This window comes from Hemiscyllium ocellatum, chromosome 7, assembly GCF_020745735.1.
Source record: "Hemiscyllium ocellatum isolate sHemOce1 chromosome 7, sHemOce1.pat.X.cur, whole genome shotgun sequence".
Taxonomy (NCBI): Eukaryota; Metazoa; Chordata; class Chondrichthyes; order Orectolobiformes; family Hemiscylliidae; genus Hemiscyllium; species Hemiscyllium ocellatum.
The window spans coordinates 52,037,143-52,056,326 of NC_083407.1; the positions used below are offsets into that span (position 1 = coordinate 52,037,143).

Here is a 19,184-nt window from a genome sequence, read left to right on the forward strand (position 1 = left end):
GATGGGATATCTACATAACTTCTTATTCAGAGAATTTCACTTTCAGTGACACAGTGCTGTTGAATTGCTGCAGGAATGTTTGTCTAATTTCCATGCTCATGTCCTGCTTTCCTTGAACCCTCAACCTTTTGATGGTAGTGCTAACAATTAAGCTATATAAACTTTTAAATGATGTGATGCTCTTTGCAGAATTAATTAAAATTAGGTGAAAATAATAAAAATGGATATTAAATAAAACTAGAATACATTATTAAATGAGTGCTTTTGTTTTGCAGAACCAGCAGAAGAAAGTAAAAATGTAGCAGATGAACAATTATCAACTGAAGAGCAGAATAATGTGGATAATGCTAAACCAGACAAGATAGCTGTTGAAAAAAATGAGCAGCCACCAGAGGACTTGTATAGTTGCCCTAATACAGAAGAAGAAAACAATGAAAGCAGCAGGAACAGTGATGAAAACAGCATTCTATCTGAGATTTCTGTTTTGGATCTGTCTCGGAATGCAGGTAAAAATTGTGTATCTTAGTGGCTTGATTAGATTCAGGATGTGGATGAGATAAAAAGTACTGAAGATGTTTTTCTGTATATGGGATGTACCTGTATATTTGCTCCCTTACCACTTCACCCTTTCTTCCCATTGAAGTTATTATTCTAGACCTCCTTAGATGACTAATTATTATTATTCAAGAGATGAGGCAGGCACCAACAATTATTACCATATTAAAGTACTGGCCAAGAGGCTCAATGATAAGTTTTTCTTTCTAGTTTCTTCTGGGTCCCAACCTGTAGCAAGACTGAAATGAATAAAGTTGAGGGTGAAACAGATCCATCGTTTCACCTTCTATTTCAGCTTAACAAGTTGCTGTGCTACTTTAGAATTAATATATTTGCATTAATTGATCAAACTCTTTCGGAACAAGTTTGTCAACTCCAGTTGAGAATTTCTCACAAATGAAAAATGAAAATGCTGATACCACTCACTATATCAGGAAGAGAATTGGAAAGATGAAGTTTAGATACTCTAGAACTGGCGGATTGGAGTTGACAGGGAAGGTAAATTTTAAACCTGGACCCAAACACCTCTCCAACACAATCTGCTCTATCAAGCAGAGTTTTCTCGATCTTGGGAAACCTGGAAGTGAAGAGAGGCTAGGACTCTTTGAGGAGAAAGTCCGGTGTCTTTGCTTGTCAACCAGAAGCAGCAGGGGGCATTAACTTCTGACCCTGCAACTCCCTCCTCCATTAAAACCCTCCCCCCATAAAAAGACATCAGGAGGCTGGGATCAGATCCACTTCCCAACATGAACCTATCCCTAATAGGCTGTCTTCTGACAGTTGAACCTCTCAAGGAGAAAGACCACACACAATGGAGGTAAAACTCCACAACACAGAAGTCTGAGTTTCCCATCCAAAACTGTCCCCTACCCAATCCCTGTGTAAGTGGATCCTAGCAATTTTGAGCTTGAGTTATCATTTCAGATCAATGACCTTTTAGCAAAGAGATAGTCATCATGTAAAATTTATTTCCTTCATGATTTTCTTTGTCTTATTTGTTAGTTTTATACCATGTCAATAATGTTACAATGACTAGACCATTGTCAGGATGGCAGAAATTTCCCATTATGTGATAGTGGCATTTTGAAGCTCTCGTGAATGGGAATATTTTTCTAACTTCTCAGATAAATAACAACAGCAGAGAAAATGTAGTTAAGTATTCAGTTGTTGAAATATTTTCAAATAATTTTCTTCGAAGTCATTCCTTGCAGATTTGTAGGACAGTGGAACTATGATACTACAATGTCTTCATAAGCATGGAGCAAAAGGTGATCTGTTAATTTATATTTTTTGAAATCCCTTGTGTTGTTGTAGCCCTCAGACTTGTAACATTTAATGACAGAAGTCTTTACCTGCCGCAACAAAATGTCAAAGCTGTTGTGAATTTCAGAATGTCTTTTTACTTTTGAAAGAAATAGATGCCTTGAGGCATTCAAAAGCACTTTATATCTAATGAAATATCTTTGAACTGTAGTTCACTTTTGTAATGTGGGAATCAATTTATGGGCAGTAAGGTTCAGAGACAGCAACGAAAGGACAGTTGCCTTTTAGTAATATTACCTGGAGTTTAACTGTTGACTTTATTCTTTTATTTTCACCTAAAAGGACAATTGAGGAGGTGATTTAACATTTCATCTGACAGTGTTGCACTCAGTAATTCATGATTTTCAGTCAGCACATTTATCTGCATTGGAATTTAAACCCACCAAACCTCTGACCTTTTCCATGCTGAATCTGCAACCTGAATGAGTGTTTCATTGTAACATTTCTCAAAGTAATTACCTTAGATCTACACCTCTGCCACTTGCTTCCCTCTCCCCACAACATTTCAACATATATTTACTCCAATATTGGTACTTAAAGTCGAACTAAATGTAGGTGAGTTTTGTAGACCTGCACAAAACATAACTTTTATGTTGGTTCTACTGGATTGTTTATAAATGTAAGAAAAGGGTACACAATTTAATATTTTTTCAATGCTGGGCATTCAACAAAAATTCTTAGCTTCTCTCACAAACTCTTGGTTAGATACAGGCAGTGCAAAAACAACCTGTCTCATCCCTTGTCCCCACTATTGTCAATTTCTTTTACTTTCTCCGGGGCTGCACGCTGCTCCTTTTCTCTTCCTCTCTTTCCTATTCTTTTCTGCCTTTTTTTTGTCCTTGCCCTCCACTATCATTTTTTTTTTCTCTCATGTCCTGGGCTTTCTCTCCTCCCTTGCTTGTTTTTATCTCTCAATTTAAAAAAAAATTTTTAGCTTCCATGATCTGTTTTATCACCCAGTATTACCTTCCGACTTCAACAATATTCAAACTGCCATCTATGGAATACCATGAGGTAGATGCAGCTAACCTGTGACAATTACCATGTAGGAAACCATTGAAAAAGACTGAGTGGTATAAAATTAGAGGAAAGTATAATTCCACATCTGTAGAAACACAGAATATTATCTGTTGCTTGTATGAAGCCTGCATTTTATTTACTCTATTATTAAGTTAGTAGGTGGCCTTCTTTACTGCCAGTTTGTTCCATTTCACTTACAAACCAACTCAGCAGGGAGGCAGCTAATGGCTCAGCAAGTTTATAAAGTCTCTCACTTGTTAAGTTAGCAGAGTAGCCACACAGCTTAGGAAGATTCCACATTTGAATCCAAGCATCAAGGATCCCCAGTAAAAGACAAGAAAACCAGGAAGAGTTCTTGCTTCTGAAAGCTCACCTGTGACCTCTGTTAAACAGAATGGATATCTGCATGTCAGAAAGGACGAATTCAGGGTGGGCTCTAATGCCAGTCCTTGATGTTGAGAATCCCACATTTCAATTGAACGAGGAACCAGAAAGCATGGAGTGCCTTTGCAACCACACTGCACCAATGGACCAAAAAAGAAGGGAGGAACAAATCAAGAAAAGTGGAACTTATAAATGATCAGCTAATTGGTTTACAAACCACTCCCAATTTTTCATTAATCAGAGGGGCAGTATTACAACAATTTCCATTTAAGAACAGTCATCGTATAAAAATAATTATTATTCCTACAGTTTGTCTATCTGCATTAACAAATATACTATTAAATATATACAGATATATTAATTACCATCATAGAATTGGCAGTTATACCATCCAGGCGTTTATAAAAGTATCACACTTGTAAATTCACTGCAAATAATATCATTTGGAATTTTAATAAGTACATTATCATGACATAAATCTGTAAGTCTGGAATTACTTGTGACAAGTTACTTGCATAAGCAAATAATTAACTTGTAATTATATTCAATAACTACAATTTTATTTTCATTATGTATTTAATGGCTCAAATAATTTCTTCAGATGATATTTGAAAAGACATTGTTCTCTCACCATCATTTCATACTTCAGTACATGTTTGCTACATTTGAATGATCCTCCTGCATAGACAGTATTAATTGATGGTTGCAAGTTTTTTGACAGACTTCAGTTTATTGAACTTCAAAACTCATTTATCAAGCTCCCCTTAAATTCACCTACGGAATAAAACTATTTTTTTTCTTGGTAAACCTCTACCAGATTGCTTCTGACTGTGAATGCTAGCTGTAAAATATAAAGTATTAGCTATCACTCTTTTGCAGTGATATATTTCTTTAAATAAGTGTAGATGTAAATGTTATTAGAAGTGGAGGCTTACAGAGGAATATGAAAAAGCTGCTCCATGATAGGGCCTGTCCCGCTACTGACACCCTCAAGGTTTCTGCATGGCTGTTATCTTGCCCTTTAATTAGGCTGAAGTCTTCACCCTCCCAGTGGCAGAGACCCAAGGAAGGGCAGATATCTGGCTACGAAATCATCCTGCCTGGCTGTTCAGGTTGCTGCGAGAAAAGTGTGGTGGGTTAGTGGCAGTTTCACAATGATGGGCGTTAGGACCACTTCCAAAAGTACTGGAATCCAGTACTTTATCTCAGTGCCAGGACATAAACTCAGGGTCATTGCTAATTTTAGTTGTTGAGAGTTAAGGACATATACACATGCATACGCACACACACGCTGATCACTTCTGATCTTCTGCTAAAGGAAAAGGTGGTATGGCACTGCTTCCTCTGCCGATTAGTTAATGAGTAATTTACTCTTCTTTGGATACATTTACTATCATTTGTGCCAGCCAATTAGTAAATTGTACATTAAGTAAACGACTGATAAATATAAAGTTTATTCCAAAACAGTTCCATTGGCAGAAGGAATTCTCAGCTCAGTTCCCTATTCCAGATTGAAAATGTCAAAGATCACAGTGTCACAGCTGATCCATGCAGCATTTGATGCCTTCAAAATGTGTTATACACTACTATACAAAACACGCACTGTGGAAGATAGCCAAGAGGTTAGCAGCTTTTACTAATGATGTTAGGGCCCCACTAGTAAAATATTAATCTTAATTAAAAGTCAGGGTAGTATTAATTGCTGTGCAATTTTTAAAAAATTTTCATCGCAGTGCCAATGTTGTTGAAATGTAATATCTATATTTCAACTGGTGTAATTAATTGGAGTGAAAAGTGACATAATCGGGACAGAATATTGCTCAGTTGTTGGTTCCAAAATCCGCAATACCCAATAAATTAAGTCTTTTTAGGTTTTTTAAGATGGAAGTATATGTATATAAATCAGTAAAACTATCTGGATGCATCTGAATTTAATTTGAATACATCAAATTATTCTAGCTGTGGACAATAACATTGTAATGTTACTGGTCTTAATTCATAAATGGGTTAACTGAGGAAGGTTAGAGCCAATAGATATTAATAACCAAGTTCAAAAGAAAGAAAATCAGTCTCTTTCTCTAATCCGTGTTTAATGCTTCTGCCAAATTTGCATTTCACCCTACAAAGTGGCTCGAGGCAAAATTTGTTATTTTTGGAAAAACTCAGTGACCTTTCTTCTTCTGTCTGGAAGCTAGTTCTGAGCTAATAATGATCTATAATCAGTTTCGGATTGAAATGCTGTTCAAAGATATTGCTATCCTTTCTATTAAAACGATGTTCCCTAAGTAACCTGCAACGGAAGGCAAATTATTTATTAAAATCTGTTGAGCACAACTAAACTGAATGAAACTAATGGATATTAAAGTTTATTGCAAACACATTTCTGCATGGTGAATACTACTTGAGTCAAATAGATAATACAGGCTGAAATTTATTCTCAGTGATACTGAGCCTCCCACTAGTTGCAGAACCCATGAGAGTTCTGCATTGATCTGGGGATTTTTCTGTGTTTTGAGTGACCAGACACAATTTAAGTGTAATCAAGCACTTTGCTGGCCAATGTCTGGGCTCCTACACAATCCAGGACTGTGGAGGATGGAAATTCTGGTGCCCAGTACTGCTGGTCATTCAGAGGTCAACAGATTCCCACTGTCAACGGTGCCACTGGGATTGTTGGCTGCTGCTGGGAATGGTTAGAGGCCTTCATCGGGATTCAGAGTAGGATCCTGGAAACAGTGGAGTGGGGCAGATAGGAGATTGCTGGTGAAGGGCGGGGTGATATAGCTGGGTGGTGCGAAAGACCTGAGTGATGATTAAATCCCAGAGGCCCTTCCTGCCTCCACCCTCCAATAAATTGAGAACAACTTTCCCAGCACAGGTTGGGGAAGGTACTCCTGCCCAATTCTCTTGGTGTGCTCTATTAAATTCCAGCCATGACTTTCCAATGCACACATTGTCCAAAACCTTACTGGCAAAAATTAAATCAGTTTAGGACTGAAAGTGGGTCCTGAGCTTGTGTAGCTGGATATTGGGACCCAAAGGGCAATTTTTACTGCTAGCTGTGATTTAAAAGGCTCTGCTGTGACTGCCAATAAATTAAGGATGAAAGCCTGACTTTCAGAGCTACTAGTTTAATCATAGAACTGGCACCATGGACAGCATCATCAAATTCTACTGCTAGGGTTGTCACACTGACCTCATCATGAAAAACAAGATGAACTGGTGTATCTAGCACAAATTATATGAGTCACATTCTTGATGCGTTTTGAAATGCATGGCTGAGCAATTGCACCCCTTGAGAGATCCCCCATGGCTCCCTGGAAGAAGCGAGGTTCATAGATGTTCAAAGTAGTTGTCACCTGATGGTCACCAGGTTAGGATAGCCACCCATTCCTTCAGGTTGGAGCTGCCATTCCAACAGCTGACATAGTTCAGGCCCTCTCGGTCTATGCCAACACTCATATGGAGGAAATGACAAAGACAAAAGAACCTTCTGCATCCTGAGGGGATCTTCAGCTGTGACCTTCAGTCCCATTCTTATTTACGGTGTGTTGGGAATGTACAAAACAACACAGGATCTTAGCAATGAGAATTCAACAATCACATCCCTTAGCTTGACATATTACTTCCTAAAGAGACATTCGGGCAAAGAGGGCTATGTAATGAGGCATGTTAGCACTTCATTGTAAGACCTTATTTTAATGAGTGACAAATAGATAGCAGTACAGTCTGAGTGCTACAAGTATAATTTCTCCTCACAGCCCAATATCACTCATGAAAGGCACCAATACACATATGAGAGACTTGCAATGTCCTGCCAGATCAGGTGAAGAGGGAATGAGGTCCAGTCCCCTGGGCACTCCAGGAGTGCCTTCATTAGCTTTGTTTGTTGTGGCCTGCAGCTGCCTTTTTTAATGTCACCCATCATTACTTCTGCTTCACAAGAGATATCTTTTCTTCAATTTGCAAGGACTGTTGACATAGTCAACATTCTTTACGACAAGAATTTGCACCCTAAACACTTGATCAGTCCATGCATTGCACTTGCATGATGATATGATTAGAAATGACGTGAGCCTGCACATGCAATTCCCCTTCCTGAAATATAACCTGTGTTTCTCAGCACCATGATTCCATCAACTCACAATGTGGTCCAACGTGATCACAGGTCTTTTTAGTTCTTGGCAGATCATGGTAGGGAATGCAGGTCATGCTGTATACCTTGAAACTCAGGCTAGACAAGGTATTTAATACCCCCACCAAATCTCCATGTCTCTTTCTATTCGTCATTCCCTGGCGATCCCATTTCAACCATATCCCCACATGTTCGCACTCATTGTCGAATTGAGAATTCAATCATCTTCCTTACTTTCTGAGTTGCATCACGGCACTTTAGTGATATACACCATTGGGCTGTTCAGTGCCCACCCTCCCAATGATACCATGATGGCAGTCATTCTCGCTCACAGTATCCCATCTTCTTCCATGCACTCTCTCTTATGTACCAAATTTACCTCCCTCCTATACTTGTTACCTCCGCATCCCAGACTGCTGCTTATAACAATCAGCAGTGATTCTCTCCACCCCCACTACTATAGAGACCTCCTATACCATCCCACCCCTCTACATGAGCAAGCAAGTAGCCCTGAGATGCAAGTTGATCCGAGCTGTGAGCCTGTCTGTACATATGAGCTGTCCTTCCAGCAGCATTAAAATGAGAGGTGCTAGTACACTCCAAAGTACAACATGGAAGTGCAGTAGCATGCTGTAAGTGGATCAGGAATGTGATAGGATGTCGTAGTAAGGCTGGCATGTGTTGGATGCCAAGATCAGTGTCATGGGTTACATGCTATCTCTGCCTTTGGAGCATGCTCATTGGTGCCCGGTGTCAAAGATAGTGCTTGAAAGAAAAAAGCAGAAACTTGGAGTCATAAAGTGCCGTGACTTTCCAATTGACTGTTCTCAAGCCGATAGGTGGGAAAATGGGAACCTGCATAATAATGAGGTAAGGTGGATAATAATGAGGGTAATAATGATTAATAATCGCACTTAAAAGGCACTTAAAAGACAGTGTCTCATCTCAATCTCCATAACTCTGTTGAAAACTGCAACATGTTGTTCCTGATTTCAAGAGAGGCCTTTCTCCACTTGTCCCACATTTCCAGCCGTAGCCACTTGCTCCTCAGTAATTTAGCTACCTTTTAATCCTTCACCTTTACTGCTTGTTGTACTTCATTTTCTAAAGGTTTATGTTGAGAAACGAGAGATCTCTTTTTATTCTCAAGCAAATTTTCTCCTTCACATGCTCCGCCTCTGTTTCTTTCTTTTACCCCTCAAACCTTTCTTTCCTGCTAAAAGTAAATTTGCCTCTAAATTAAATTAGAATGTGAAATATGACTGTCTGCCCACTCTTTCTACTTGTCCTTTCTCTTTCTTTTCCTTCTGGGTCTCAGTTATTTGAATGTGATAAATTCTATCTCTCTTTCACTTTAAATTAAAATTTATGTGAATTAAACAGAGGTTGGGAGAATAGGTTGACTTAAAATTTCAGCTGATGCATTTTTATGAAAATTGAAGTTATAGTAAATGAAGAGAAACTGTGGTTCTCTTTACTTTCTGACTAAGACACTGCTCTCATCAACGAGAAAATTCACCTGATTCTTTCTCTATTAGTTCATTAAGAGCTGAGAGACAGAACATTGGTGAGTTTCTTCCTCTAGCTGACAACTTGACACTGGCATTTCAGGTTGCCAGAAGCTGCCAGCCAATCAGAGGCCAGAAGTTTCTGGATCATAAAGTTAACTGGTTGATGACTGCTCCAGCTGCAAGAAGCTAGGGTTTTTAAAATATCTCCTTCTAGCAGGGTCTGGCTCAAGGAGACAGCGGTGGGGCCTGGAGGTTCAGAGGCAGTGGGAGATACCAGAGATTGTCAGCACCACATTTCCTTCTTCAGCAGACAGGTCGCTTTGCTTTCCCCATCAAAAACTAGTCACCTTTTCTGCTCACTGAGGGACGTAATAGAATGGGGAGGTTGTGAGTTAAGGCCTTTACATGTCCATTAATTTACCACTTAAAGACCTTAATTTCTGGCAAATAAAAACTAAATCAACCAGCAGTTAATTGCAGAGTGGGGAGATGGGGAGGGGCAAATTTCTGTCCAGTGTCAACTTGCTCAGTTATTTTACTTTTTTGCCACTTCTCTCGTCAGTTCCAGGGAGAATAATATTCCATCTGTGTCTGTCTTTCAACTATCTCTCTCCTGCTTGCTCTTACTCATTTAAAAAAAAAATTGATGTGAATTTAACTTCAAAGCTTTGAAATTTCAAAGCCCTCTTGCTTTTCAAAATTAGTTGAAGAGTTGCTAAGTAGAATATGCTAGACGTTGGGCATAAAGTCCACCAGTATATTGATGGAATAACATGAAATCTTTTTGGGAAGTTAGAGATGTGACACAAGTTCAAATTTAGCTTTCAAATTCAGCTCAGAGTGGAAGCTTTGGCCAAAAATATCAAGCTCAAGATCACATTTTGACAAGAATAAACTTTAAACAAGGTATTAAAGGCACAAGACCAATATTATTTCAAAATACTTCATGGATGTGGCACAATTCTCCCCCTTTTCTCAGCTTTCAGTTATCTATCACAAGATATATGTCAGAGGAGTGTTTCAGTTTCTTGAGTGCCATGAATTTCAAGAGGAGTCTCAAGACAGACTTTCTTGTAAGTTTCAGTCAAAAGATTTGGCATTTATTTCTCATAGTTTCCAAAATGTAATCACAACAATCCACACACTGTTCTCATACATCCCAATGTAGGCATACAAAAGAATAGATGATTGCTAAAGATGGAACAGGCACTTATAAAGTTCCATGGGTCAATACTACTTTGCTTCTACCGGAAAATCTTTGCAGGCTTGGAAATTCTCCCCTAGTTCACTGATGAAGGAAAAAAAAAGTTCACAAGTTTCTAGTAATAAACTCACAATAACGTTCCAAAAAAATAGCAGGTTTCTGACGTTTCAGTTGATCTGTGGTTCAACCTATAGGAGAACTATACTTTGGCAGGTATGTGCCGGTCTCTGCCAAAGGTGGCTACTGAGGCAGGATCCTCTCTTGTACTGGATGAAAAAAGAATTCCCTCTAGTTTTCACATTACAAACTGCCCTACTGGGATGTCCTTGTTGATTAGTAAGGTATTAACTCCCTCTCTATCTCTCTCTCTCTCTAACCAGTTACAACCATGTGATGACTATATTGATCTTTTCCATTTTTCACAAAATGGGTTGAAACCTATATAAATGACACATAGTGGGGGAAATATTTGATATGCGACCAACATTCTAGCTTTGAGTATGCTGTTCAATAAATTCAGTTGAAATTGCATTTTCATAGGGCCAGCACACCTAGCAATTACTGTAATTTTTAAATCGCTTTCATTGAAATGGTGAGAAACCATCAACCACATCTGTGAAGATAATGTGCATTTTATTAAGTACCTTCATAAATATGTTTTGACATGTGTGAGTCTGTCTGAACACAAACCACAAAGATAAGTCTCTTAACTCTCCGGAGTCCATTTTGTGAAAGTACAGCATCCATTTTTGATGTTGCTATTACAAGTAAAATTTTGATTTCCCTATAAACTTTAGGATGTGAATGTAACATTATAAGCTACTTCGTTATTATAAAACCTGCAACTATTGCTTACATTATTACTTTGGTCATTAGAAATTTCAGTTACTGGCCGTCAGTAATCTTCATCTTGCTGAAAACTTTCCTGGTTGTGCCTTATCAAATAGTAAATCCTACTCACCTATCATCCTTGTTATTGCTGATATATCTATAGACTAATATTGCCAGTGCCTAAAATTCTCATCTTTTCCCTAAAATCCCTTCATGGACTTGTTCAAAGATAGGTACAGTGACAGGTAGCATTGAGGAGGCAGGGAGGCTGCAGAAGGATTTGGACTGGAGTGGGCAAAGAAGTAGCAGATGGAGTACAATATGGGAAACTCTGAGATCATGCACTTTGGTAGGAAGACTAGAGGAATGGACTGTTTTCTAAATGGGGAGAAAATTCAGAAACCTAAAGTGTAAAAAGACTTGAGAGTTTTAATCCAGCATTCTCTTGAGCTAGTTCGGAAGACAAATGCAATGATGGCATTTATTTTGAAAGGACTTGAATATAAAAGCAGGGGTGTGCTTCCAAGGCTCTATAAGACTCTAATCGGACCACATTTGGAGTGTGGGGGCAGTTTTGGGCCAGATATCTCAGGAAATATGTACTCGCCTTGGAGCACGTTCAGAAGAGGTTGATAAAAATGGTCTCAGGTATGAAAAGCTTAACATACAAGGAATGTCTGAGGACTCTAGGTCTTCCTCGATGGAATTTAGAAGGATGAGGTGGGATCTAATTGAAACATACAGATTGCTGAATGGCCTGGACAGAGTAGATGTTGGGAAGATGTTTCCATTGATAGGAGAGACTAGGACCAGAGGGCACAGCCTGAGAGTAAAGGCAAGACCTTTTAGAATGGAGATAGGGAGAAATCTCTTCAGCCAGAGAATGGTGAATTTATGGAATTTATTGCCACAGAAGGCTGTGAAGGCCAGGTCATTGAGTATATTTAAAACTGAGATAGATAGGTTCTTACGTATCAAGGGGGTCAAGTGTTACATGAAGAAAGTGGGAGAATAGAGTTGAGAAACTTGTCAACCATGATTGAATGGTGGAGCAGACTTGGTGGGCTGAATGGCCTAATTTATGTTCCTATGTCTTATGATCGTATGGTCTAATGTATCGTCCTGTATGTAACTTTCTCTGTTTATAAACACCTGACAATTTCCTTTTATTTATCTCCCATCTTGTGCATTCTTTTCTTTTCCCCCCCTTCTCGGCATCTGAGTCTTGAACGGTCTGGATCTCATGCTCTGAAATTTCCTTCCAAAACACCTCCATCTTACCCATCTTTCGGGCTTCTTTTCAGAACCTCTTTAAAACTGACCTCTTTGGCCATTTCTTTTTGGATTCGTATCAAGTTTTTCATTTCCCCTTTATTGAATGAGTTAGAAATTGTTCTCTATGTTAAAAATCCTACACAAATAGATTATCATCAGAGAAGTGTTTCAAAACCATTTCCCCCAGTTACATTCAGGAAAGAACTTTCACACTGAACACAGGGAATATGCATAAGACCATCCTACATCTGACGGAAAGTTCTAGTCTTTAATCTAAAACAAACTGCAAATTTCTTAGTTTTAGAAAATCTATTTGGAGTAGAATTTAACAAAATTGCTCTCTCAACCTAAATTGTCGACGTATCTCTGAATGCACCTCCAATTCTGGATACTAAGTTTTTTCAGTTCCTTCAAAATGCATCCTCCTTGAAACTTGTTCCATCTGGCTCCTCAAGTTTTCATTTTTCCCCATTGCGCATTTCTTCCTAGCCTTATTCTGTACAAAACTGGAAAAACTGACCTGTGGGCTACAACCCTAAATGAATTCTTCCCCGAAGACATGCATTCTAAATGTAGCCTCAATCTTGACTGAAATATTGCCCATATTCCTCCTGTGTTCTTTTACAAATTTCTTCTAACTCTTGCCACAAAAATTTTTAATTCCTATCCCTTAACTTTCCACTTCCATTTGTTCTCTCCAACCCCAATTACACTTCCTCATCTGCTCCCCATTTCTTATTTTCTTTATTGTTTTAATTTGCATTTTCCATTGTTCTCTCTTTTTGCTTCCATTTATTTTTCCTATTCTAGCTCTGTCTCCATCACTCTTAATTCCTACTGCACCTATCTTTTTGAATGAGAAGTGTTGCTTGAAATGCCAGGTATAGATGTGCTATGTACTGCAGGTCACATTTGTCACAAATGCAGAAGAAACTCAGTCGCAGTAGCTGTCTTCTTGACTCTCTCTCCTGCAAGCTTGCTAATTCTGTAACCAATTATACTTCAAATTTCTTCCTATTTAAATGAGGTACTTTAGCTAATTTAGACTTTGAGAGTTAGTGCATTATGGGCCATATCGATTCAGATGCACTTATACGTTTCTCCAGAATTTCATTTTCAAAATGAAAATTGGGAGATATAAAAACATATGGGTTCCAATCAATATCGTCCATTTTGCAGTATCACCAGTGTCAAAATTACCTACAGCCTCCATATCTTCTCAGTTTCCTCAGTCCCTTGTTGCTTATCTTTTGCTTTCTCTCTGTTCCTTTCAAACACTAACTTTACTCACAACAATGTAATCAACGACCCGTCCTCCCCACTTGGCCACATTGCCTTGCATTGTCACTTCTTTACTTCTTTCACATTTCACCCCATCCAGCCCATTATTCTGTTAGTCCACAGTGCTTCATATCCCATCGTGATCTGTGCTTCGTTGGCTGTCAGTCAAACCTGTACTCTCTCATCATTCGATCTTCCCATTGACGACTACCGCCAAAGCACAAAGCTGATGGGTGTAAGTGAGCAGGCATGTGCACTGTAGGTGATAGACCTGAGTGAAATAAGGCAGGCTAATGGTCAGCAATGAGTTTGGGCAGAGATTGAATCAGGAGGAGAAAGTGAGGACTGCAGATGTTGGAGATCAGAGCTGAAAATGTGTTGCTGGAAAAGCGCAGCAGGTCAGGCAGCATCCATGGTTTCCTGGTTGGGTCCAAATTTTATTGGTCTGAACGTAGTCCGGAGTCCGTGCGGGATTAGCCGGTTCCGTAGACAGGTGCTGAGGAAGGAAATGTGGCTGTGGTAACGAGTCTGTTTGAGAAGGGCTCATGCCCGAAATGTCAACTCTCCTGCTCCTTGGATGCTGCTTGACCTGCTGCACTTTTCCAGCAACACATTTTCAGTAGAGATTGGCATGGGTAATTCAGAGTGTACAGCTGGAAGCCTTCACTTCCAAGGGCTAGCAGGCCAGGCTATAGGAAACAAGTAGGAGAGCAAAAAGGACCTGATCTGAAACTATATTAAATTTTTAAAAATCTAACTTGGCAGTGGCTTAAAATGAAACTGATATGAATTAAAATTCAGATACTTATTTAAGAGAAGAGTGGCACACTGAAGCACACTCTTTACTTTGCATTAAAGAAGATTACCTGTATTGTCAGCTAAAGAACAAACTGGGAAGGTGAAGTTAATAGACGAGTAGCAATGAGGGGATTGTAACTGAAGTATATAAGGATCTGATGCCCATATTGCACAATTCAAATAAATACAGAACTTTTAAAAATATTCCAAACTTTATACTACATTAAAATAAAAACAGAAATTGCTGGAAAAACTCAGCAAGACTGGCAGCATCTGTGGAGAGAAAGCAGAGTAAACATTTTGGGTCCAGTGACCCTTCTTTATAACCCATTAAAATATATTTTGGTTTATAATACATGTTTACAATGATTTATACACCAAAGAATTTCCTCATTTGGAGAAATCTGAATGCATTGTCTTACTTGTGAATTAATGTTTGCTGTTGCTGTGTTCTTCCAAGAGGTGGCATTTTTTGGGTGTCATTATATTTTAAAACCAGCAGAGGGCAGTTACTGACCGCAAACATGCAGCATTTGTAATTTGTCTTTCTGTGAAATAGGGTGAACAAAGAGCAATCATTAAACCACAGATAAATATGTCAAAAGTAAATCTACATATTGCTTTCAATAGTGCATTATACAGATGTGTGCACAGGTACAACAAGGAGGTGTCTTAGACACTGATGTGAATATTATTAGAAAATCATAGAATTGTGCAGTAGCAGACTATTTGGCCCATCATACTGTACTGGCTCTTTTAAGGAATTGTGAAATTAAACCCATTTCCTTGATCTTAGCCCCATTGCTCTGAAACTTCCTACTTTTCAAACTTACATTCTATAATTAACTTGAATATGCTTTCATTAATGTTTCAGGCAATGCATGCCAGATTGTAAAGATTACTGAGCGAAAATGTCTCCTCATTTTGCCTCTCATTCTTTTGTGAATGATTTTGAATATATATCCTCTGGTTATTGGTTCTTCTATTATCGAAACTAGAATCTCTTTGTTTGACTCTACCAAACTCTTTCTTGATTTGTACCCCTATATTAAGTCAACCTTTAGCCTTCCCTGATGTAAAGAGTCCAACATTAGTTTCAGATCTCTGCAAGTAATTGAGGTCCTGCATCCCTGCTAATATTTTAGTCCTGATATTACCTCTACCTTTTCTAAGACCGTGACTTCATTACTAAAGTATGATGTCCTGAACTGAACATTGACCTGGATGTTTACATTCCACAATCTGACACTCGACAACGTTACTGCTTTACCATCTCACTCAATTCCTCCACTCTGTATGTGCTAACAGGCTGCTTAGTCAGTGTTAATTGAGAAGTGAGTTGACATGAGATGAAAGTACAGTGTTAATAGTTGAGCAGGCTATTTTGAGATTCTTGGCCTTGGAAGTTAGCTGGTTTCTGGTTCCCCTTTTATCCTAGTTCCTTTTAAACTAGCTCACCAAATAGGAGAGCAAAAGAAAACCTGATCTGAAACTACAATAAATGCTTAAAAATCTTACTTGGCAGTGGCTTAAAGTAAAATTGACATGGATTAAAATTCAGGTATTTATTTAAGAGATGAGTGGCACACTGAAGCACACTTTTTACTTTGCATTAAAGCAGGTTATCTGTATTGTCAGCTGAAGAACAGACCTGTAAGGTGAAGCTAATAGACAAGTAGTGATAATAACTGACTTGCAGCACTCAAGGTGAGAGAAATTGTAATGCAGGGGTGGCTATTAATTAGTTCTTTGACTTTGACAGAACACTAGTGCTCAGGCCAAAGCTAATAAACACAAGTATTCAGTCCACTAACACACGTAAGCACCTGATCCCATGAATACATACATATATCAAGGTTAAAACTTCACAATAGACTCAATGTATTCTTGAAAAAGGGAAATGAAAATAATATGTCTACCCAGTTCATTACCTTTTCTCCCATTATATTCACAGTCTGAGATATACACAGGAGAATTCATGTCTGCTTGTGGTTTATTTCTGTGTTTGAAACTTCCTTGACACCTTCAGGTGTAACATTCCAGATTTCCTCTCCAGGCAGCCAATGAATTTACGTAAGTTGTCATCTTTTAGCTGTAACTTCTTCTGTTACAAAACACCTATTGGAATTAAAAGTTCATTATGTCCATAAGTGATCTAGGATTATTATCTGTGGTCATGACAAAATTTTAGGGAGGTGAGACAATAGGTTCAGAATTCTCATATGTTAAGTATAGTTGTGTGCACTACATGTTATCAGTTCCTAACTAGTAAATTTAAGATTAATGAATGAAAAATTACTGGAAATGATATTTTAATCTGTGTTCCTACTACAACTAAGCCAATGCATTTGATGTTTTACTCCTAAAAGACATTAAATTATGTAATATATTACAGTATGTTGTGGAGTACCATTAAGTATTCTGATTTTCTGTGTTTCAAAGGGCACTCTTGACAAATTTACTTCATTTGCATTAATTTGATTCGTCCCATAATTTTTGAATTATTCAAAATGCCTCACAAACAATTATATACTTCTGAAATGTAGCCATATATGAATGTTGGGAAGCATAGCACCACTTTGTACACACTAATGTCCCATAACCAGCGATGGGATAAAAATTTAAGTAATATATTTTAGTGAAGCTGGCTGAAGGGTAAACATTGGCCAACATATCAGGATCTATCACACAATGACATTGCACCTTCAAATTTTCAAGGTAAATTAAATTCAAATAATTGAGAATGCAGATAGGGATTCATTTCAGCACCTTATTTGAAATATAGTACCTCGGACATTGTAATGCTTACTGTCTCCTCTTTGGAGTAATAGGTACCTAAGGTTTGTATGCATTTTCAGAACCTGACCATTCTGTGGCACTGCAGAATGACCTTGGTGGGTGATTTTTGTATTCTCCCCCCCCCCCCCAAAAAAAAAACACCTTTGTTGTATTTCTCCTCAGGCATATTTCCCAGTTCTTGTTTCAATCTCCCACCTTTGGTCAATATGCTGTATAGACTTAAGTTTAAAGTTTTGAATCCTGCTAGTTTTTTTTTGTCTGTTATGGGATATGAGCATCACTGGCTAGGCCCGTATTTATTGCCCAGAGAGCAGTTAAAAGTCAACCACATTGTTGTGGATCTGGAGTTGCATGTAAACCAGAATGGATAAGGACAGCAGATTTCCTTCAGTAAAGGACATGAGTTAACCAAACGGTTTAATAAGATGATTGACAACGGTTGTATGGTCTTTTTTTTATTCTATACTTCTAATAAATTCAAATCCTATAGGTCCTATGGTGGGATTCAAACTCATGTTCCTGGTTATTGCCCTGGGACTCTGCATTACTGGCCCAGTGACATTCCCACTGTCCCATCTCCTTTCTACTGGACTAAGTTTCTCATTGATTTCTATCTGTTCTGTGTCTCTTGTGGACACCTGCTGTAACTGACTGTGGGAATCTCAGTGGGCCACTCTGATTGGTAGACACAGAGCCCATCACCTTCACCTTGAATGTGTTCTTGTGTTTTTACCTCCCTCAGACATTCCTCCAAGTAATGTTCAGTCAGAGTGATGATTGATATATCAGTTCAAGGGAGTGCAGAAGGTGGTAATCAGCAATTTGAATTGACCTTGTTTGACCTGAAGTTATGAGATTTCATGTGATCCAGAGAAAATGGGCATTCCTAGGGTTATTCCCATCTGACTATATACCACTGTGCATGCACATTTGGTATTTCTAGCCTTCTGAAAGATCAAGGCGTAGCCAGGTTTGATAATGTGCAAGATAAAATGTTGGTTGACAGATATAAGTGCTGATGCAAGTTTTGGAACTTTGTCAGTAGATCTCTTTGATTTATAAAACACATGTCTCAGACATTTATGTCTTAAGTTATTACAGGCACTGAATTACTTTCAAAATGCAATATTACTGCTAAGAAGATAAACACATTATTGTATAACACTACACTGCATAATCATAATTGCTGAGAAGGAAAACAATTCAGGGGTTATAGAGCAAATCAGTCAAGGTCCACAAGACTGTTATGAAAGTGATAAAGTTCTGAAATGTCTAAGCAAGACAATTAAATCTAAGCAAGATATACTGTTTCTACTTTGCATAAGATCTTATCCAGGCCACATATAGAATACTATGTCCAGTTTTGGCAGCTTCTCAGGATGGCACTTTATTTCAAAGGTAGTCCATTTGAGTAGTGATCCTCAAGTATCTTGATTAAAGGACAAAATAACAAAGAATTGCAGATGCTGGAAATTTGAAACAAAAACAAATTGCTGAAGAAACTCAGACTGTCTAGTAGCATGTGTGGAGAGAAAGCAGAGTTACTGTTTCAGGTTCAGTGATCTGTTTTCAGAAGGACCTCTTTTCCAACTGGCTAATAATCATGAATGTTCATTTTGATTATAATGATAACACAAAAGTGCTGCCTGTAAAGACTGATTTAATAATGATTTTAAGAAAACAAGTTATTACATTGAACAATAATTTGTGGACTTTTTCACTGACATCGACAGGAATGAAGTAGAACAAACAAACCAGAGGTGAGGGATGACTCTGACTTTACTAACCTTCTAACCCCATTTAAAATTGAACAGCCTATTATTGATATACAATCATTTCACAAATCATATCCAAATCATCTATTGTTCAATGAGTAACAGTAGGTTTACCTGATATAGATGTTTAACAGGTTAAAAGTAGGTTATTATTTGAATTTAAAAATTATTTTCATAAACATGATCAATTATTTCCTCTAGTTTTGAATATTCTCTTGAAAGTAACTTCCTTGGGAGTAAGTGTTCAAAACCAACCCAGTTTCTCAGTGATGTTTAATCTTGGAAAAAGCTAG

The 19,184-nt window shown here is 38.1% G+C and overlaps 1 protein-coding gene across 2 annotated transcripts in view; it reads left to right on the forward strand.

Annotated features, from left to right (window-relative positions):
- The window catches only part of ifih1 (interferon induced with helicase C domain 1), a 123,627-nt gene that overhangs the window by 24,485 nt on the left and 79,958 nt on the right, over positions 1-19,184 (forward strand). For both annotated transcript variants that reach the window (XM_060827189.1, XM_060827190.1), the window contains exon 3: positions 276-506. In XM_060827189.1, the coding sequence (XP_060683172.1) occupies positions 276-506 (231 nt within the window). The remainder of the gene's footprint in view (positions 1-275; positions 507-19,184) is intronic.